Source organism: Bos mutus, chromosome 24 (assembly GCF_027580195.1).
Source record: "Bos mutus isolate GX-2022 chromosome 24, NWIPB_WYAK_1.1, whole genome shotgun sequence".
Classification (NCBI taxonomy): Eukaryota; Metazoa; Chordata; class Mammalia; order Artiodactyla; family Bovidae; genus Bos; species Bos mutus.
In genome coordinates this window covers 53,010,370-53,026,442 of record NC_091640.1, presented here as the reverse complement: position 1 = coordinate 53,026,442, position 16,073 = coordinate 53,010,370, and the positions used below count along the sequence as shown (strand labels likewise).

General features: G+C 38.8%; 1 protein-coding gene across 1 annotated transcript in view; it reads right to left on the bottom strand.

Moving 5' to 3' along the window:
• Positions 1-16,073, bottom strand: part of DCC (DCC netrin 1 receptor) — an 877,980-nt gene that overhangs the window by 102,657 nt on the left and 759,250 nt on the right. Inside the window, exons 22-23 of the mRNA XM_070361809.1 lie at positions 13,449-13,514; positions 6,427-6,589 (exon numbers count right to left, since the gene is read on the bottom strand). Coding sequence (XP_070217910.1) covers positions 6,427-6,589; positions 13,449-13,514 — 229 coding nt within the window. The remainder of the gene's footprint in view (positions 1-6,426; positions 6,590-13,448; positions 13,515-16,073) is intronic.

The window sequence follows — 16,073 nt, the reverse complement described above, 5'->3', positions numbered from 1 at the left end:
ACATGGAAGCAACCTAGATGTCCATCAGCAGATGAATGGATAAGAAAGCAGTGGTACATATACACAATGGAGTATTACTCAGCCATTAAAAAGAATACATTTGAATCAGTTCTAATGAGGTGAATGAAACTGGAGCCTATTATACAGAGTGACGTAAGCCAGAAAGAAAAACACCAATACAGTATACTAATGCATATAAATGGAATTTAGAAAGATGGTAATGATAATCCTGTATGTGAGACAGCAAAAGAGACACAGATGTATAGAACAGTCTTTTGGACACTGTGGGAGAGGGAGAGGGTGGGATGATTTGGGAGAATGGCATTGAAACATGTATAATATATATGAAACAAATCACCCGTCCAGGTTCAATGCATGATGCAGGATGCTTGGGGCCGGTGCACTGGGATGACCCAGAGGGATGGTACAGGGAGGGAGGTGGGAGGAGGTTCAGGATGGGGAACATGTGTACACCCATGGTAGATTCATGTTGATGTATAGCAAAACCCATACAATATTGTAAAGTAATTAGCCTCTGATTAAAATAAATAAATTTATATTAAAAATAAAAATTCTCATAAAAGGGACATTTTATTTCTATTTATTTAAGTTTATATCTATATGAGATGATGGATATTCACTAAACCCATGTAATCATCATTTCATGATGTATAAAAAAATAAATAAAAATAAAAATGAATGAAAAAATGACATGGCTTTTGCATCACTGGAGCAAGGAGCATGTGCTGGGGCATGGCACATAAGAAAACTGAAAAGTAGAGAGGACTAAATGGTAACAGATACAGTTAAAACACCAGGAAGTCCCTGGGAAATTGCAGAAACATTTTTGTCTCGAGTTAACAGTAAGCAGATTTGTTACTTTGTAGATCACACACTATGCATAGTAATCACTTGATGTTAATAATAAAAATTTGTCATTATTGACTTGGAAATATTTCAAGGTTTCTTTACTGACTCCTTATTTGCTATCTGTTCCTAACTTTGCAGATAATCTGTAACTCTAAGAAGAGTTTCTTTCTTCATTTTTAATTGGTCTGCTGGGGATGTGAATGGGTAAGAACCAAATCGGTTGGGCACCCATTTTACTCCAGACTGTAGTACACATTTAAATTTAATGTATTCAGACAACTCTACCCATGTGTCCATGTGGTAGTCATGTGTCCAGAATTTCCAGGATAGTCGCTCTGTCAAATATTTTGCCTTTAGTATCTACAGATACATTCTAACTTATAATAAATGTTCTACATTTTAGCCAGGGAAATAGTATTACTTCATTAAAAAGCTCTTAAATCCCCCATCAATTTAAGCCTGAAAACACAAATTTTCCACTTCATTAGAACTGACTTGAACATGTTCCTTTTTATAGCTGAGTAGTATTCCATTGTATATTATGCACCACAGCTTACTTATCCATTTATCTGCTGATGGACATCTAGGTTGATACAGGGCAAAAACCATTACAATATTATAGTATCCTCCAATTAAAATAAATAATTTTAAAAAAAAAAACTGAGGGAAACACACACACACATAAAATTTCCATACTATGATATTCTACTATAGTCTCACTAATTCAAGATGTACAAGGAAAGTCTCTTCAAAGTAGTGTAATTTTAAGTTAGTAACCAAAAAAGAAATGTAAAGTTATTTTTATTTCATGTGAATTTGAATCTAAATGCTACCATGAGATTCTATAATTTAGTAGTAGTCCATGCGGAATTTTGGTGGTAGAGAGTTGATGCTGCTGCTACTGCCAAGTCGCTTCAGTCATGTCCGACTCTGTGTGACCCCAGAGACAGCAGCCCACCAGGTTCCCCCGTCCCTGGGATTCTCCAAGTAAGAACACTGGAGTGGGTTGCTATTTCCTTCTCCAGTGCCATCTCCTTCTCTTCATGAAAGTGAAAAGTGAAAGTGAAGTCGTTCAGTTGTGTCCGACTCCCAGCGACCCCATGGACTGCAGCCTATTAGGCCCCTCCATTCATGGGATTTGCCAGAGAATTGATAGAAAGTATTTATTCCCACTTCTTTGAGGAAGGGCTTCCCTAGAAGGGAGAGGTACCCACTGCAGTATTATGGCCTGGAGAATTCCATGGACTGTATAGTCCATGGGGTCACAAAGAGTCGGACACGACTGAGTAACTTTCACTTTCACTTTATTTGAGGAAACGGACAGAGATTAGGTCTTCATTTAGGTTTAATTAAATACCATTAACTTAATTACAGAGGTGGTATAATCAGAACTCAAACTTGGGTTCTAACTTCTGTTAGCTATTTTATAACATAAAACCTTACCAACTAGAATATGAGTCAGACAAGATAGCTCATTACCTCATCATTATATAAATCACAGAACAAAATGTGTAGACACTAACGTGAATGAAGTATTACTGATAGTACACAAAAATATGCTCCAAATCCATTTGGATATAATTCAAGTCCTCCAATAAAACACAAAGACAATTTACATTCTCCAGCAGTTCTAGATAAAGAAATATTGAAGAAGCCCATGGATGTTTCCTACTTCACCTTATTAATCACTTTAAACTCCCATTTCTGAGAGGCCTGTAATGGACATTATTTCTGTTTCAAATTAGAATTGATTTTGCTTTCATCTGCATTATATAATTTGTTCTACAAAGTTCAATGGTGGTGGTATGGGGAGAGGGTCTCAACAAAATCAAGAAAAGCTCAATTAAAACTCAAAAATATCTTAAAGGAGAAGTGTTTTTTTCTTTGTTAACACATACAAACAAAGAGACCAAGATGCCAAGTAAATATTAAGAGACTTTGGAGATGGGGTGAGGAAAAACCTAAGGCACAGTAACATAGGAACCATAGATTAACTTTCCTTAGACTTTCAATCATTCATGGAGTGATTTATTCTTTCATTCATTTCCTAATTTTAAAAACAAGTCAGGGACTTCCCTGGTGGTCCAGTGGCTAAGAATTTACCTTGCAATGCAGAAGACAGGGGTTTGATCCCTGGTTGGGAAACTAAGATTCCACATGCTCAGCCTCCCTGGTGGTACAGTGAATAAGAATCTGCCTGCCAATGCAGGAGATATGGGTTTGATCCCTGGTCCAGGAAGATTCCACATGTCACAGAGCAACTAAGGCTGTGCTCCACTGCTACTGAGTCCGCATGCTGAACTTACTGAAGCCTGTGTGTTCTAGGGCCTTCGAGCCACAAGTACTGAGCTCTCATGCTACAACTACCGAAGCCTGTGTGCCTAGACCCCATGCTCTGCAATAAGAGAAGCCACATCGAAGAGCCTGCACTCTGCAACCAGACTGTAGCCCGCTGTCCGCAGCTAGAGTAAGCCCAGGCACCAGCGAAGCCCCTAGTGCAGCCATAGATAAACAAGTTAATTAAGTTTTTAAAAAACAATCCCACATGATCTGGAACAACTAATAATGTGTGCACCAACTACTGAGCCCCTGTCCTCTGGAGCCCGTGTACTGCAACTCCTGAGCCCGTGCAGGACGCAACAAAGATTCCCCGACGTGCAACTAAGACCTGATACGGCCAAATTAATTAATTAATTCAAAAAAGTAAATTAAAATATAAACAAGCCACTCCAGGGTTCAGCCTCTTCTCTTCCTAAAAAAAAACTTTAAGCTCCTAACAAAGTGCTTAGGGTGCGGACAATTTGAGAGTTTCTCAAAATAGCATCAAATCCCATATTTGTAATATGGAGAAGACTAGCGTTCTCTGCGGAGAAACAAGATAGGTTCAGGAATCCAGTTCATCTAATCAGTAAGACTCTCAGATATTCTTCTCACAGCGATGACCATGATGAAGACAAAATACCACGCTACAGAGGATTCAGTTCATTCAATTAGTTTTAGTGAATGCCTCCGTGTTTTTAAAACTGGCATGAAGTAAAGCCTGAAACCACCACCCTCCTTGCGTCCATTTCAGTGAATCTTTCTGAGCCCTGCCTCAGACACCTGAGGCTTTGATTTTCCACTGTGCTTTGTTTACAAAAGCCCTTTCCTGGGATTGCTGGACCAAGATTTGTTCAATGACTTACTCAGTCACCGTGATTTCCCCCCAGAGGCTTACTACGTGCCCAGCACTGTAGAAGCTCAGTGTGTGATTGTGTGTGTTAGTTGCTCAATCTTGTCTGACTCTCTGTGACTCCATGGGCTGTAGCCCACCAGGCTCATCTGTGCATGGAATTCTCCAGGCAAGAACACTGAAGTGGGTGGCCCTTCCCTTCTCCAGGGGATCATCCCAACCCAGGGACTGAATCTGGGTCTCCCGCATCGCAGGCAGATTCTTTACCATCTGAACCACCTGGGAAGCCTTAAGACTTCCCTGAAAGCTTACACAGGAGACCTACTCTGTAAATCTCACTCTGTCTGGTTTCCTATTGGGGAACAATGGATCAGCACACCAGCTATCATCAGCATCAAGACAGTCTAGTCAAATGAACGCAGCCGGATATAAAATTTGACCTGCCATCTAAATAAATGAAATGCAATGACTGCTTCTATATCTTTATTTTACTTTCTACAGTATGGAAATCTTCCTGTGTATTGTTACTAAATACTTTTACTTAAAAATGCTAGAAAATACAGTAGAAATCAATAAACAGGATCATAGGATTTTTTAAAAGGAGAGAAAAGCGGAGGTATTTGCCAGGGAAGACAGAAAATTATTTGCTAGAGAATCTTTCTCTAGCAATATATGTTGTATATAGTTGTCACACCAGCCACCTGTGAGCCCATGCCTCAGGCATGCAGAGCACCATGCCTCAGGCCAAAAACAAACAAAAATGAAGGGAAGAGCCTATTATAGCCAATCCAGTGAGAATAGCACAGGTGAGAAAAACCATATTAGGCTGAATCTGAAAAGTACTACACAGGCAAGGGAGAAGGCAATGGCACCCCACTCCAGTACTCTTGCCTGGAAAATCCCACAGGCAGAGGAGCCTGGTAGGCTGCAGTCCATGAGGTCACAAAGAGTTGGACACGACTGAGTGACTTCACTTTCACTTTTCACTTTCATGCATTGGAGAAGGAAATGGCAGCCCAGTCCAGTGTTCTTGCCTGGAGAATCCCAGGGACGGGGGAGCCTGGTGGGCTGGCGTCTATGGGGTCGCACAGAGTCGGACATGACTGAAGCGACTTAGCAGCAGCAGCAGCAGACAAAGAGGCATAAAATAACCAGAAGATTACTGCTGATTCTCACAACTGGCTGGTACAAGGTTACTATGCTGGTTAGAGGGTATTGCTGGGAGGCGATAAGCTGAATCAAACCTCCTTTCCATTTCAAACTTTGTACTTTGATGTATCATTCTCATATATATTATTATTACCTAGAGGTGCATAATATGAAAATATTTTTTAAGACCCTCAAAATTTTTAATTTCTGAAAGTCAACCAGAGCCAGGCAATCTGAATCATTCTGAATTTCTGGAATCTCGCTTCCATCCTAACTGCTGCCTCCAAACTACACACACCATAGCATTGTAACTATACTGACTTTGTAACTATTCTACACTCAGTCATTCACGTGACAGGCACTGACTAAATGCCTATGAACCTCCACGTCAAAAGGGATAAATCAATACTTTTAGAGGAACACACATCTCCAACCTTTCATCCATAATTGTAGAGAGAGTCATAAGTAGGGACATGGTGAAAGTCATTCTCTAAGCGTTACTTAAGGAACACCTACTCTCACTTGAACGTAAGAATCTGGTCTCAGGGATTAAAATCAGGGCGTTCCCTGCTAGCCCAGCAGTCAGGAACCCACCTTCCAATGCAGGGGACACAGGTTTGGGCCCTGGTCGGCCAACTAAGATCCCACATGCCACACAGGGCAATTAAGCTGGCATTCCACAACTAGAGAAGCCCGTGTGCCACAAGTAGAGAGCCCATGTGCCACAACTGCTGAGCTTCTGCACACTACCACCAGAGAGAAACTCGCTCAACGAAGACCCATTGCAGTCAAAATTTAAAAAAAAGAGGTAAAATCAAAGAGAAGTGCAAAGTGTTTGTCCAGGTGGATTCTGCTATTATGTCTGCAAGTTTTTTCCTCACCCATTTTTTTATGAGCCTGGAATGGACAAAAGGCAAGATTTTTGCCCAGGTGAGGAGAGGAGATAAAGAATGCATGGTGAGTCATGAACGTGCACAGAGAGAGAGACATCAAAAAATCTAACTCAAAAAGATGGCATTCAGGACTTCCCTAGCAGTCCAGTGGTTAGGACTCCATGCTTCCATTGCAGGGGATACATGTTCGATCCCTGGTCAGGGAACTAAGATCCCACATGCTGCAAGTAAAGATCCTGCATGTAGCAACTAAGACCAGTGGCAGCCAAAAAATTAAACATTAAAAAAAAATGGCATTCAGGTCAAACAGTGACTTTCCTCTGGCAGTTAGCTGTTACCTACTTTCTCTGCTGGGCTGAAGAACGCCGGGTGCAAATCACGGCCACCACCACCACCACCAGCACTGTGATGATGCCCACGGTGACCACGATGATCACAAGCAGGTTGCTGTTCTTCTGAGGAGTGACGCTGCCGTGTGGGGGGTGCATCTTGCCAATGGGTGGTTCTGGAGAAAGACAGGCAAATGGAGATCAGTTTAAGGACATGTGGCAGCCTATGGCATATCACGCTTGGCTAAGGATTCAGAGTTCCTATTGTTCTGGGCATTCCTGAAGCTAGGGGGGAAAAAAGCAATGAAAAAATGACAAGAAAGATCTAAATTATCTACCCACGATAAATGAAACCAAGTCCACACAGAAACTTACAGAGGAATATTCATAGCTACCTAATCAAAATTGCCACAAGTGGGAAGCCCCAGAGCCATCAACTGATGAATGGATGGAGAAATGTGATATATTCATACAATAGAATACTATCCAGTCATAAAAAGAAAGGAAATATTAATACATGATACAAAATTCATGTACCTAGAAGTTGTCATGCTAAGTGAAAGCAGCCAGACACAAAAGGCCACATGTTGTGTGATTCTACTTATGTGAAGTTGTGGGTTTCCCTGGCGACTTACTAGTAAAGTCTACCTGCCAATGCAAGAGACTCAGGTTCATTCCCTGGGTTGGGAAGATCTTCTAGCAAAGGAAATGGCAACCCACTCCGGTATTCTTGCCTGGAAAATCCCCTGGACAGAGGAGCCTGGTGGGCTATAGTCCGTGGGGTTGCAAAAGAGTCGGATGCAACTCAGCAACTAAACAACAATTTACGTGAAATATCCAGAATAGGCAAGTGTATAGGGACAAAAAGCAGCTGAGTGTTTGCCAGTGGACGTGAGGAAAAGTGATTGGAGAAAGACTGCTTAATAGTACAGGGCTTTGCTTTGGAGTAATGAAGATGTTCTAGAAATAGATAGTGGTGATGGTGGTAGAACCTTGTGAAAATGCTAAAAACCACTGAGTTGTGTACTTTCCAAGGGTGAATTTATGGTATGTGAATTATATCTCAATGAAAAAATATAATTAAGCTTTCATATGGAATAGAAAGTGGGGAGGACGGGAAGCATGCTGCTTTGGGTGATAAGAATTCCACCATGACACGAATAAGAACAGGCTGAGAAAACATTATTTATTTGATGCTGTGAAAGACAAACTGTTTGACACCCATCACTCACACTTTCCATTCCTTTAAAGCAGTTATCTATAAAGCACATTTAATTTTCAACCTGTCAAGGGTGCATGAATCCTACTTAAAAGCAGCCACAGGGTTAGAAAGAGTGCCATAAAGCTCTAATATAATTTTTTTTTCCTGTTTTGCAACTGTACCTCATGGCACACAATATTTAAGTGAAAATAGCAGAATGATAATTTGTTTATATAAACAAGCATGACTAATGAGCCTTTAAATGGCTTTTTTATGCCTATATCTGTAAAATGGAAATAATATTTACTGTATGTAGTTACTGTCACAATTAGAAAAAAATACATGCAAAACAATTATCTCAGTGCCCTATACAAAGTAATTGCTTATAATATCACTATAATGCTGAAATATTAAATAAAATTTTGCCTAACTTAATAATCTACCATACCATTCGGTATACTTTTGGTGTGGACTTTTAAACTCCAAATTTTCTAGAAAGCTTGTAGATAATATTCAATGTGAAATATATAGTAACTTGCTTTCACAAGTGAATATAATAACCCAGCACTTGTCTCAAAAGTGAAACACTATCTTTTGATAACTTATCTAGGAATCACTGGGGGTTTTTCTTGAAAAGATAGTCACCTAATTTTAAATAAATTATTATTGACTCAATATTATTGGAAAAAAATAAATGCTACCAATATAACTTGAATCTCAGGGGCAGGTAATTCATCAAGTCTTTACACAGTACTTTCTGTTAAAAGATTCTGATTATAAATGAAAGAAATAAGGTTTCCTTGAAGCAACTTTTTCCTTTATGACAAAGGAGTGAGGCGAGTAATGAAAGGTCAGAACTTTCTGTTAGTTTTACTTACAATTGAAAAAATCATGTTCAGTTGTACCTCAATATGCCCTTTCTGTTCTTAATAAATTAACTGATTGGTATAAATTAACCTTTTATATGACAACTTACAATGGAGGCATTTGGGGAGCTCATGGATTTTATTACTTTAATTTAAACTTAACAGTTCACCATTTCTGACAAACTTAGTTTGAGTCATACATGGCAGTAACACTGGGTGAATATTTTTTAAGATCATGTAAATAGGAATTGCTTGGACCAAAGAAGGAAAAAAAAAAATTCCTATGTGTTAAATGTTCTGTCTTCCATTCCTGAAACATGTACCCCATGTGCATCATAGTGATGTGAACAGAATGTCAGATTTCTTCTCACTTGGGGTCAAGGCATAGCTAATAGCAGAGAGATGCAAAAGCTCCATTTCTGAGATATGTTTCTGGAAGAGGAGAGAAGGAACAGCAGCCAGATTATGAAACCACTAAAATCTATTTATGGGACCACATATATACATATGATTTCATAATAATTTTTATGCCATAGTCTTATATATTATGCAGTCTGAGAATAATTCCCAAATTAGAATACTGATTGCTCATCCCCACCTCCCAAAAAATAGAGGCATAATCGTTGCTTTCAATTCACTGTTATATATATATATAATATATATATATATATTAATTTATTAATTATATAATATATTTATAATATAATTAATTATATAATATATATATATTACCTTTACAGTTGGTGCTTTAAAGAAGAAGTCATGTAAAAAGATGTAACATGAAGATATAATACGAGGTCACTGACAGAAGATGGAGGTCATTAAAAACCTCATTATAGAAGTGACATTTAAGCTGAATTTTAAAGTATTGCTAGGAGTTAGTTCTTGTTCCCTTACGAGGGAACTAACGGCAGACAGTGTGTGTGTCTGGAATATTGGGAACAAACAGGAAATGCCACACAATGAGGCGGGAAAGATAAACAAGACCTTGATAGCATGAGCCTTGTAGATCCAATTCAATCATCCTTGGTAAAGCTACAAATAAGAGTTTTCAGCAAAGTGACAGGCTTTGCTTGTTCTAAGAAGATATCTCTTCCGCCTGCATGGAGAGGGCTTGGTGGTGGGGAAACAGAGACCAGCTAAGAGGATACTGTATTCGCCAGGTTAAGAGGAGATGATCCCTTAAACTGAGATGGTGGCAATTTCAGTCAAGCAGAGAGGACAGGTAAACCATAGAGCTGGTAAGGAAATGAACAAGGTGGATTGCACATGGAGGAGGACAGAAAGGGAGGTTCAGGCCTCAGCAACAGTCCTGATGTCTAGGGTGCGGGAGACGGCAAAAGTGCAGGCAGACTCAGTAGGGCAAGAAGAGAGGTTCAGTCTCAAACTGAGGTCTCATGATGAATCATAAAGAGGCAGCTGGAAGGTCTGTGTTAGAGATGTAACTGTGGGAGCTGGCCTATTGATGGAATCTGAAGCCTGGGAGTGGAGATCACTGAATCAAGGGTATACAGTGAGCAGAGATGCTCTCTCAAGACTAGTGCTCTAAGTGTTCAGGTAGAAGGCGGGGACCTGACCAAAGAGAAGTCAATATCAAATGAGTTTCCCAATGCTTATTGACAACGGAAAACTTTTTTCGCAGAGCTTCTCAAGGGACCCATGTACCTTGTAACTACTTCTGGAGGTTGCTAATCAAGATGAGTGGTTTTTAAACTGGGGAGATTTTACCCCGCAAGAGGAAATTTGGCAGTGTCTAGAGACAATGTGGGTTGTTCCAGCGGAGTGGAGGGGAAACACTACTGGCACCTGGAGGATAACGGCCAGGGATGCTGCTAAACATCCTACGGAGCACAGGAGGAGCCCGACGGCAAACAGGTTATTCAGTCCCAAATGGCGATAGTTCTGTGGTTGAGAAATCCTGATCAAGCTGAACACTGCCTATGTTCTCATGAAAACTGAGATCCGAAAATTTAAGTAACTTGATTCACACATTTCTAAACCATGACAGAGTCACTTCTAGTACCTGGAGTTTGGGATTAGCCTGAGGTCCTTAACATCAAACTCCAATACTTTGGCCACCTCATGTGAACAGTTGACTCATTGGAAAAGACCCTGATCCTGGGAGGGATCAGGGTGAAGGGGATGACAGAGGATGAGATGGCTGGATGGCATCACCAACTCGATGCACATGAGTTTGGGTAAACTCTGGGAGTTGGTGATGGACAGGGAGGCCTGGTGTGCTGTGATTCATGAGGTCGCAAAGAGTCAGATACAACTGAGTGACTGAACTGAACTGAGCTAAGATAGTAGGTCGGCAGAGCCTCTTGTAGACTAGAACTTGAGACCCCTGAGATGCTCCAATTATCTTTACATCAGGGAATTGAGTGTAAAATTTTATTTCTGGACCTTTCTTTTGGCATTAAGGTGTCTGTTGGGTGCCCTATAACACTTTAACAACCTCAGAATGACCATCTCATGCAAATATGGCAAGAGCTTCTCTATATACTCTATTTAGATTAGTTAAAATGCTATTGAGTTAAATAAACAAAGGTTTTCAAAACTGGAGGGCAAATGCTTTTTCTCCTAACCACAGCATTTATGTCATATTTTACAGAATACCAAATATGATTCTAAGTACTAAAAAATTAATCAATAACATTAGTTTTAAAATAATGCTTCACCAAAGTATCACATCTGTCAAATTAATTAAGTTTTCAAAGGTTGAAGTCAATATAACAACATTCTTATAGGGTTTGTAGATTTCTTTACCAATATTATTAATTTTGAAAACTATGGAAAAAGCTACCAACGTAATTGGTGATTTATCTTCCCCCACAAGAAAACAATTGAATTGAAGTAATTTTCACTGTTGTTATCCTTCAGACAAATATAAACTACAAAATCACATTTTCAGAAGTTGAAGATTCTCCTGCTGTAAGAAGGTGAACCATAAAATTGAACACATCATAAAAGTAAAATACTATCATATCACCGCATATTAGCTTTGATTCTACCTGTCATCAGAAAATAATTTAGGAAGCCTCTTCAGTTTCCTCAATTTAATTAAGGGCTTCCAACTTCAAGAATAAACATGAACTATAGCTTTGTTTTTCTTTATTTGAATTCCAAGAGTGTTGTTTTTAAAAGAGTGACACATAAGGGAAAGTAAATGATTAGCAAGCTCTAAATTTATTTGCAACTGGCTTGAGTGTTCTGACAGTAAACCATTATTCTATTACAATCCTTTGAAGGATGAATCCAGCAAGTAAAAGGAGAGATAGGAAACCTCTATAATTCTGTCACTGCATAAGGAGATGTATGAAATTTTTATTGTACGTGAGGTTCAAAAACTCAAGATTCTAAAGTGTTCTTGTTGATGCAGCCTACTTTGCAAAGTTTGGGGGGGCGGTGTTAGAGTTTTATCAGTCAAGGTATCATTTGTGTATATAATTTGAAAATATACCCTCTTCTTATGGTATAAGATGTTGGCAGCATTTTAATTAGGAAGGTAGAGTTTTCAAATGCCTTTGCTAACTTGCATATAAGAGCACAAGCTAAAGGCAAATTACATATTAATATTTACCATCATTTCCTGGATAGCAAAAAAAAGAATAGGAAATAGATTAAGCATGCCCTCTACCATCTATGTCTCTGAGGTTATCAAATCACCTTAATTAATCATGTAGCCTGTAATAGTTATTTCAGTGGCATCTCTAGAAATGTTTCAGGTGCTTTGTTCATCCCATTCATTTAATAGGAAATGCCTAAAACATCATTACGTGATGCAGAAATCTGAGAAGGGATAATGCCAATAAGCTATCTAAAATGGCTCAACATCATTGGATGTCATTTATCTGTTTTATCTTCATGACTCTCTCCTGTGAGACAATGTATATCAGATCAAATTTAAATACAATTATATTTCTCACTAGGAATCTTAAATAGTAAAAACAAAAATACAATGACATGCATTTCTCTCAGTTACTGTCATTCTCTTCAACTGAAGTCTGGCTTCTACGAAAAAAGAGAAGTTCTTATCTGTTGACTTATCTGTTCATGTCAAATTTGGGCTAGGGTTTCTTTTTGATTAGGGAATTCATTCTCTTTTGAAGGGCAAATTCAAATAGTCAGTACCAAACTTTTAAACTTGGTACTGATCCAAAATTAGGTTTGCCAGATTTAATAATTAAAAATACAGGAGGTTCAGTTAAGTTTGAATTATTTCTAGTTGCCTATGGATATGTACATTGAGATGCCTGCATACATTGAGATGGTAATCCCTTGCAATATTTTTCTTTGCCTCAGCTCTTAGGCAATTAGAAATAATTCAAATTTTACTGGGCCTCCAGTATTTTTAGCTGTTCCATTGGGCATTTCTGTTCAAGATTAGTGTTCTTTAGGACACACCATTTAAGAAATATATTGTTCTGTGTTCATGGCTTACATTTGCTTCATCTGTAACATACATAACCTTGTTCAGCAGTGATGGAAACTGTGAGGAAATAATTGTTCCTTCTCAATTGTCTGTACAGATTGCCTCTTAATTTCCTGGCACTCTGACTCTTCCAAAAGTCCTAGTAACTTCAGTTTATGAAACTGAATGGGTTTCAGCTTGCTGTACTTTTGACATCACCTCTCTTTAATAAAATTTCATTTTTGGAAATATTTCAAATACATAGGGTACTTTCAAATGGAGACAGTTAACAGCCCTGCATCATTTATAACATTCTCTATGTCTAGGCTTTTCTAACTGACTCTTTTGTGTACTTGTCAGCTCTCATTGCCATTGTCTCCTGGTGAAATAAACTCCAGGTTTATTAATAATTTCATGCTTCTATTATCCCCACTAAAACCCTAAGTTTGAGGATATTGGCACTTGCAGTCAACAGAAAATTTGCCTCAGACATGCTAGAATTAACCATTTTAATTAATATGACTAATCCAATAGAACCTAATTTATATACATACCATTCAGAGTGCTTCTATCAATCAAATTCGTATCAACTGGCCAATAACTTCCATCTCCATGGCGACCTGTTCATTGGGAAAATGTATCAGAATGTTAGTGGACCTATAACACGGAAACACAAGTGAAACAAAACAGACAACAACAGTATTTAAAAGTGTACAAACAGTGGAATAAGATTACTTCATCTACCTCAGAGACAGCCTGAAAAAAGTGATACCATTATACTTTGCAAGAAAATGCTATTTTCTATGTGTGAGAAAAATCTGTCATGAAAATACTCTTCTAAACAAGCTAAATTCAGTTCCTCACTGAAGAGCTGACCCGTCACTTCCTCTTTGTTTTCCCTCCAGTATCCTTGTTAACAGGCCACCAGCAGGTACAACATCAGTTGCTAGTCCAAGTGTTGGGGTCCTGAACATCTCCCAGCAGAAGGAAGGGGAGTGTTGGCTGCTAGAGAGACAGAGCCCACCCACTCCTTGCTTCAAGGGGTCTAGTCTACACTGTTGCCCACTGGACATGATTTTGTGGCAACTTAGCATTACTCCTTTACAAGGGGACAGCACGTTTTGCCTTGTAAGTGGGCCTTGAGTTGTCTTTGTGTTATATGACAAGTAGGTGCCTGAGAATGCACTACTGTATATGGAATAAAGAATAGGGGGGTGTCACAATCCACATGGTCTGACTATTTCTTACAAACACACTAAGAAACAAGGTTTCTTGAGCATCACATTATTGGAAACACTGCCTTCTAACAGGTGTTCAACAATTATAAAAGTAGTCTACAAGAGAACTGAGCCAGTTTAACCAGAAGGAATTACACTATCATCCACATTTAATTAATAGTTTTTCACCACAGGTAATCTCCTTTTCCATTGGTATGTGTGTAGAACTGTAATAATTTGATTAGATTTTGAGTTCCAGAATATCTATTAGAAAAAAAAAAAAACATTTGGGAGTTGAATCTCTACATAAACACAAGAGTGCAGATAATTCTTTATTCACTTTGGAGTGTGATTTCTGAAACTGGTTACCATCAGCGGGTGATGTTGAGGAAGCCAGCTAGGGAAGCCAGCTAGGACAACACTTGCTGTTTTTGTCAGATGTACAGGTTTTTTTTTTTTTTTTGAAGACTTCCAAGTCCTTCTCCTGTGACATTCCTGTGCATACCAAACTTTCTGTAGTTAGCGCTTTTAACTACAGCTTTTCCAAGAGCTTATTTTATTTGCAAAAGAACTGTGAAGAAACAAGTCTTGTTACCAGACCATGCATTCATAATTAAAAAAAAAAAATTCTTTCAGTGTCAAGTCAGAGCTGAAATGAGGGTGTTAAGTTTTCAACAAGCATTGATAAATTAATCCAATCACATTATATTCTGTTTCCAGGATAAATCTGTATGTTTAAAATCTGCTGGTCAATGACTCTGGGTATATAAACAAGTGGGAATTAGGATGGAGGTTCCTGTGTGTAAGGCAGGGAGGAATGGTGGTGACTGGGCTTCCCTGGTAGCTTGGATGGTGAAGAACCCACCTACAATGTAGAAGACACAGGTTCAATTCCTGGGTAAGGAAGATCCCCTGGAGAAGGGGATGGCTACCCACCCCAATATACTTGCCTGGGAAATCCCATGGACAGAGGAGCCTGATGGGCTACAGTCCATGGGGTCACAAAGAGTTGATCATGACTGAGTGACTTAAAAAAGAATGAAATAAGAAGCAATTGTGAAAACATTTTGGGGGGCAATGACTGAAACATCGATAAGCCTAACCCTTTCCCCAAGTACCTTGTTTCTATAACTCTGACACATCTGGGGTTTCAATAAGCTTTGCCCACAGGACACAGCCAGATCAAGGTTGGAAGAAATGAAGTGAGACAGAAGTTCTCTATGAATATTAAGATGCCCTTTCATACATCTGAAAGCAACTAGATTGCAAAGCAGTCAGCCAAAAGAGATGCTAACAGCGCCATCACTTAAGCCACTAAAGCAATCAATGATTCCTGTTGGGAGTCATTCTGTATTGGCTGGAAATTAGGTACATAGCCTGTGGAGGATTTTTCCTATCCTCTAGCATCCTGACAAATGTCTTTTTAATGAAGTTTCTTACTCTCCCAGCTAGTTTGTGGGAAGATGCAGAAACAAGCCCTTGAGCACATCCATATATTACTTAAACATAAATCTCTATGGGTATAGCACCCTTTAGACTCAGTGAGGCTATTGATTACACAGTGAATTTCAATATGCTGAAGAATATCAGATGTCATACGGTTAGAGCTCTGTGTAAGATAAAGGACCTCAAAATACTTTTGAAGTAACAGATCACCTGAAAACTTGAGCATTCTACTCACATAATCTAGGATACTGACATCAGTTAATATTTTGTTGGTTATAACTAGATGGATATCATGAAATAAAATTAAGTAATTCTTAACAAATCCAACAGGAAATGCTTTAAAGAAACTTGATATCATCAACAAGCAAGATTAGATTCATGGTAATTTAAGACTTCTGGCACCTCTTCAGTAAAGAGACACAAAACTCATTTCCGGGATGTCGATGAGTCTGGGATCTCTTTATTTAAAGCTATGGGAATCAAATATCATTTTGTGTGCTTCTGCGTTTTTGTTCT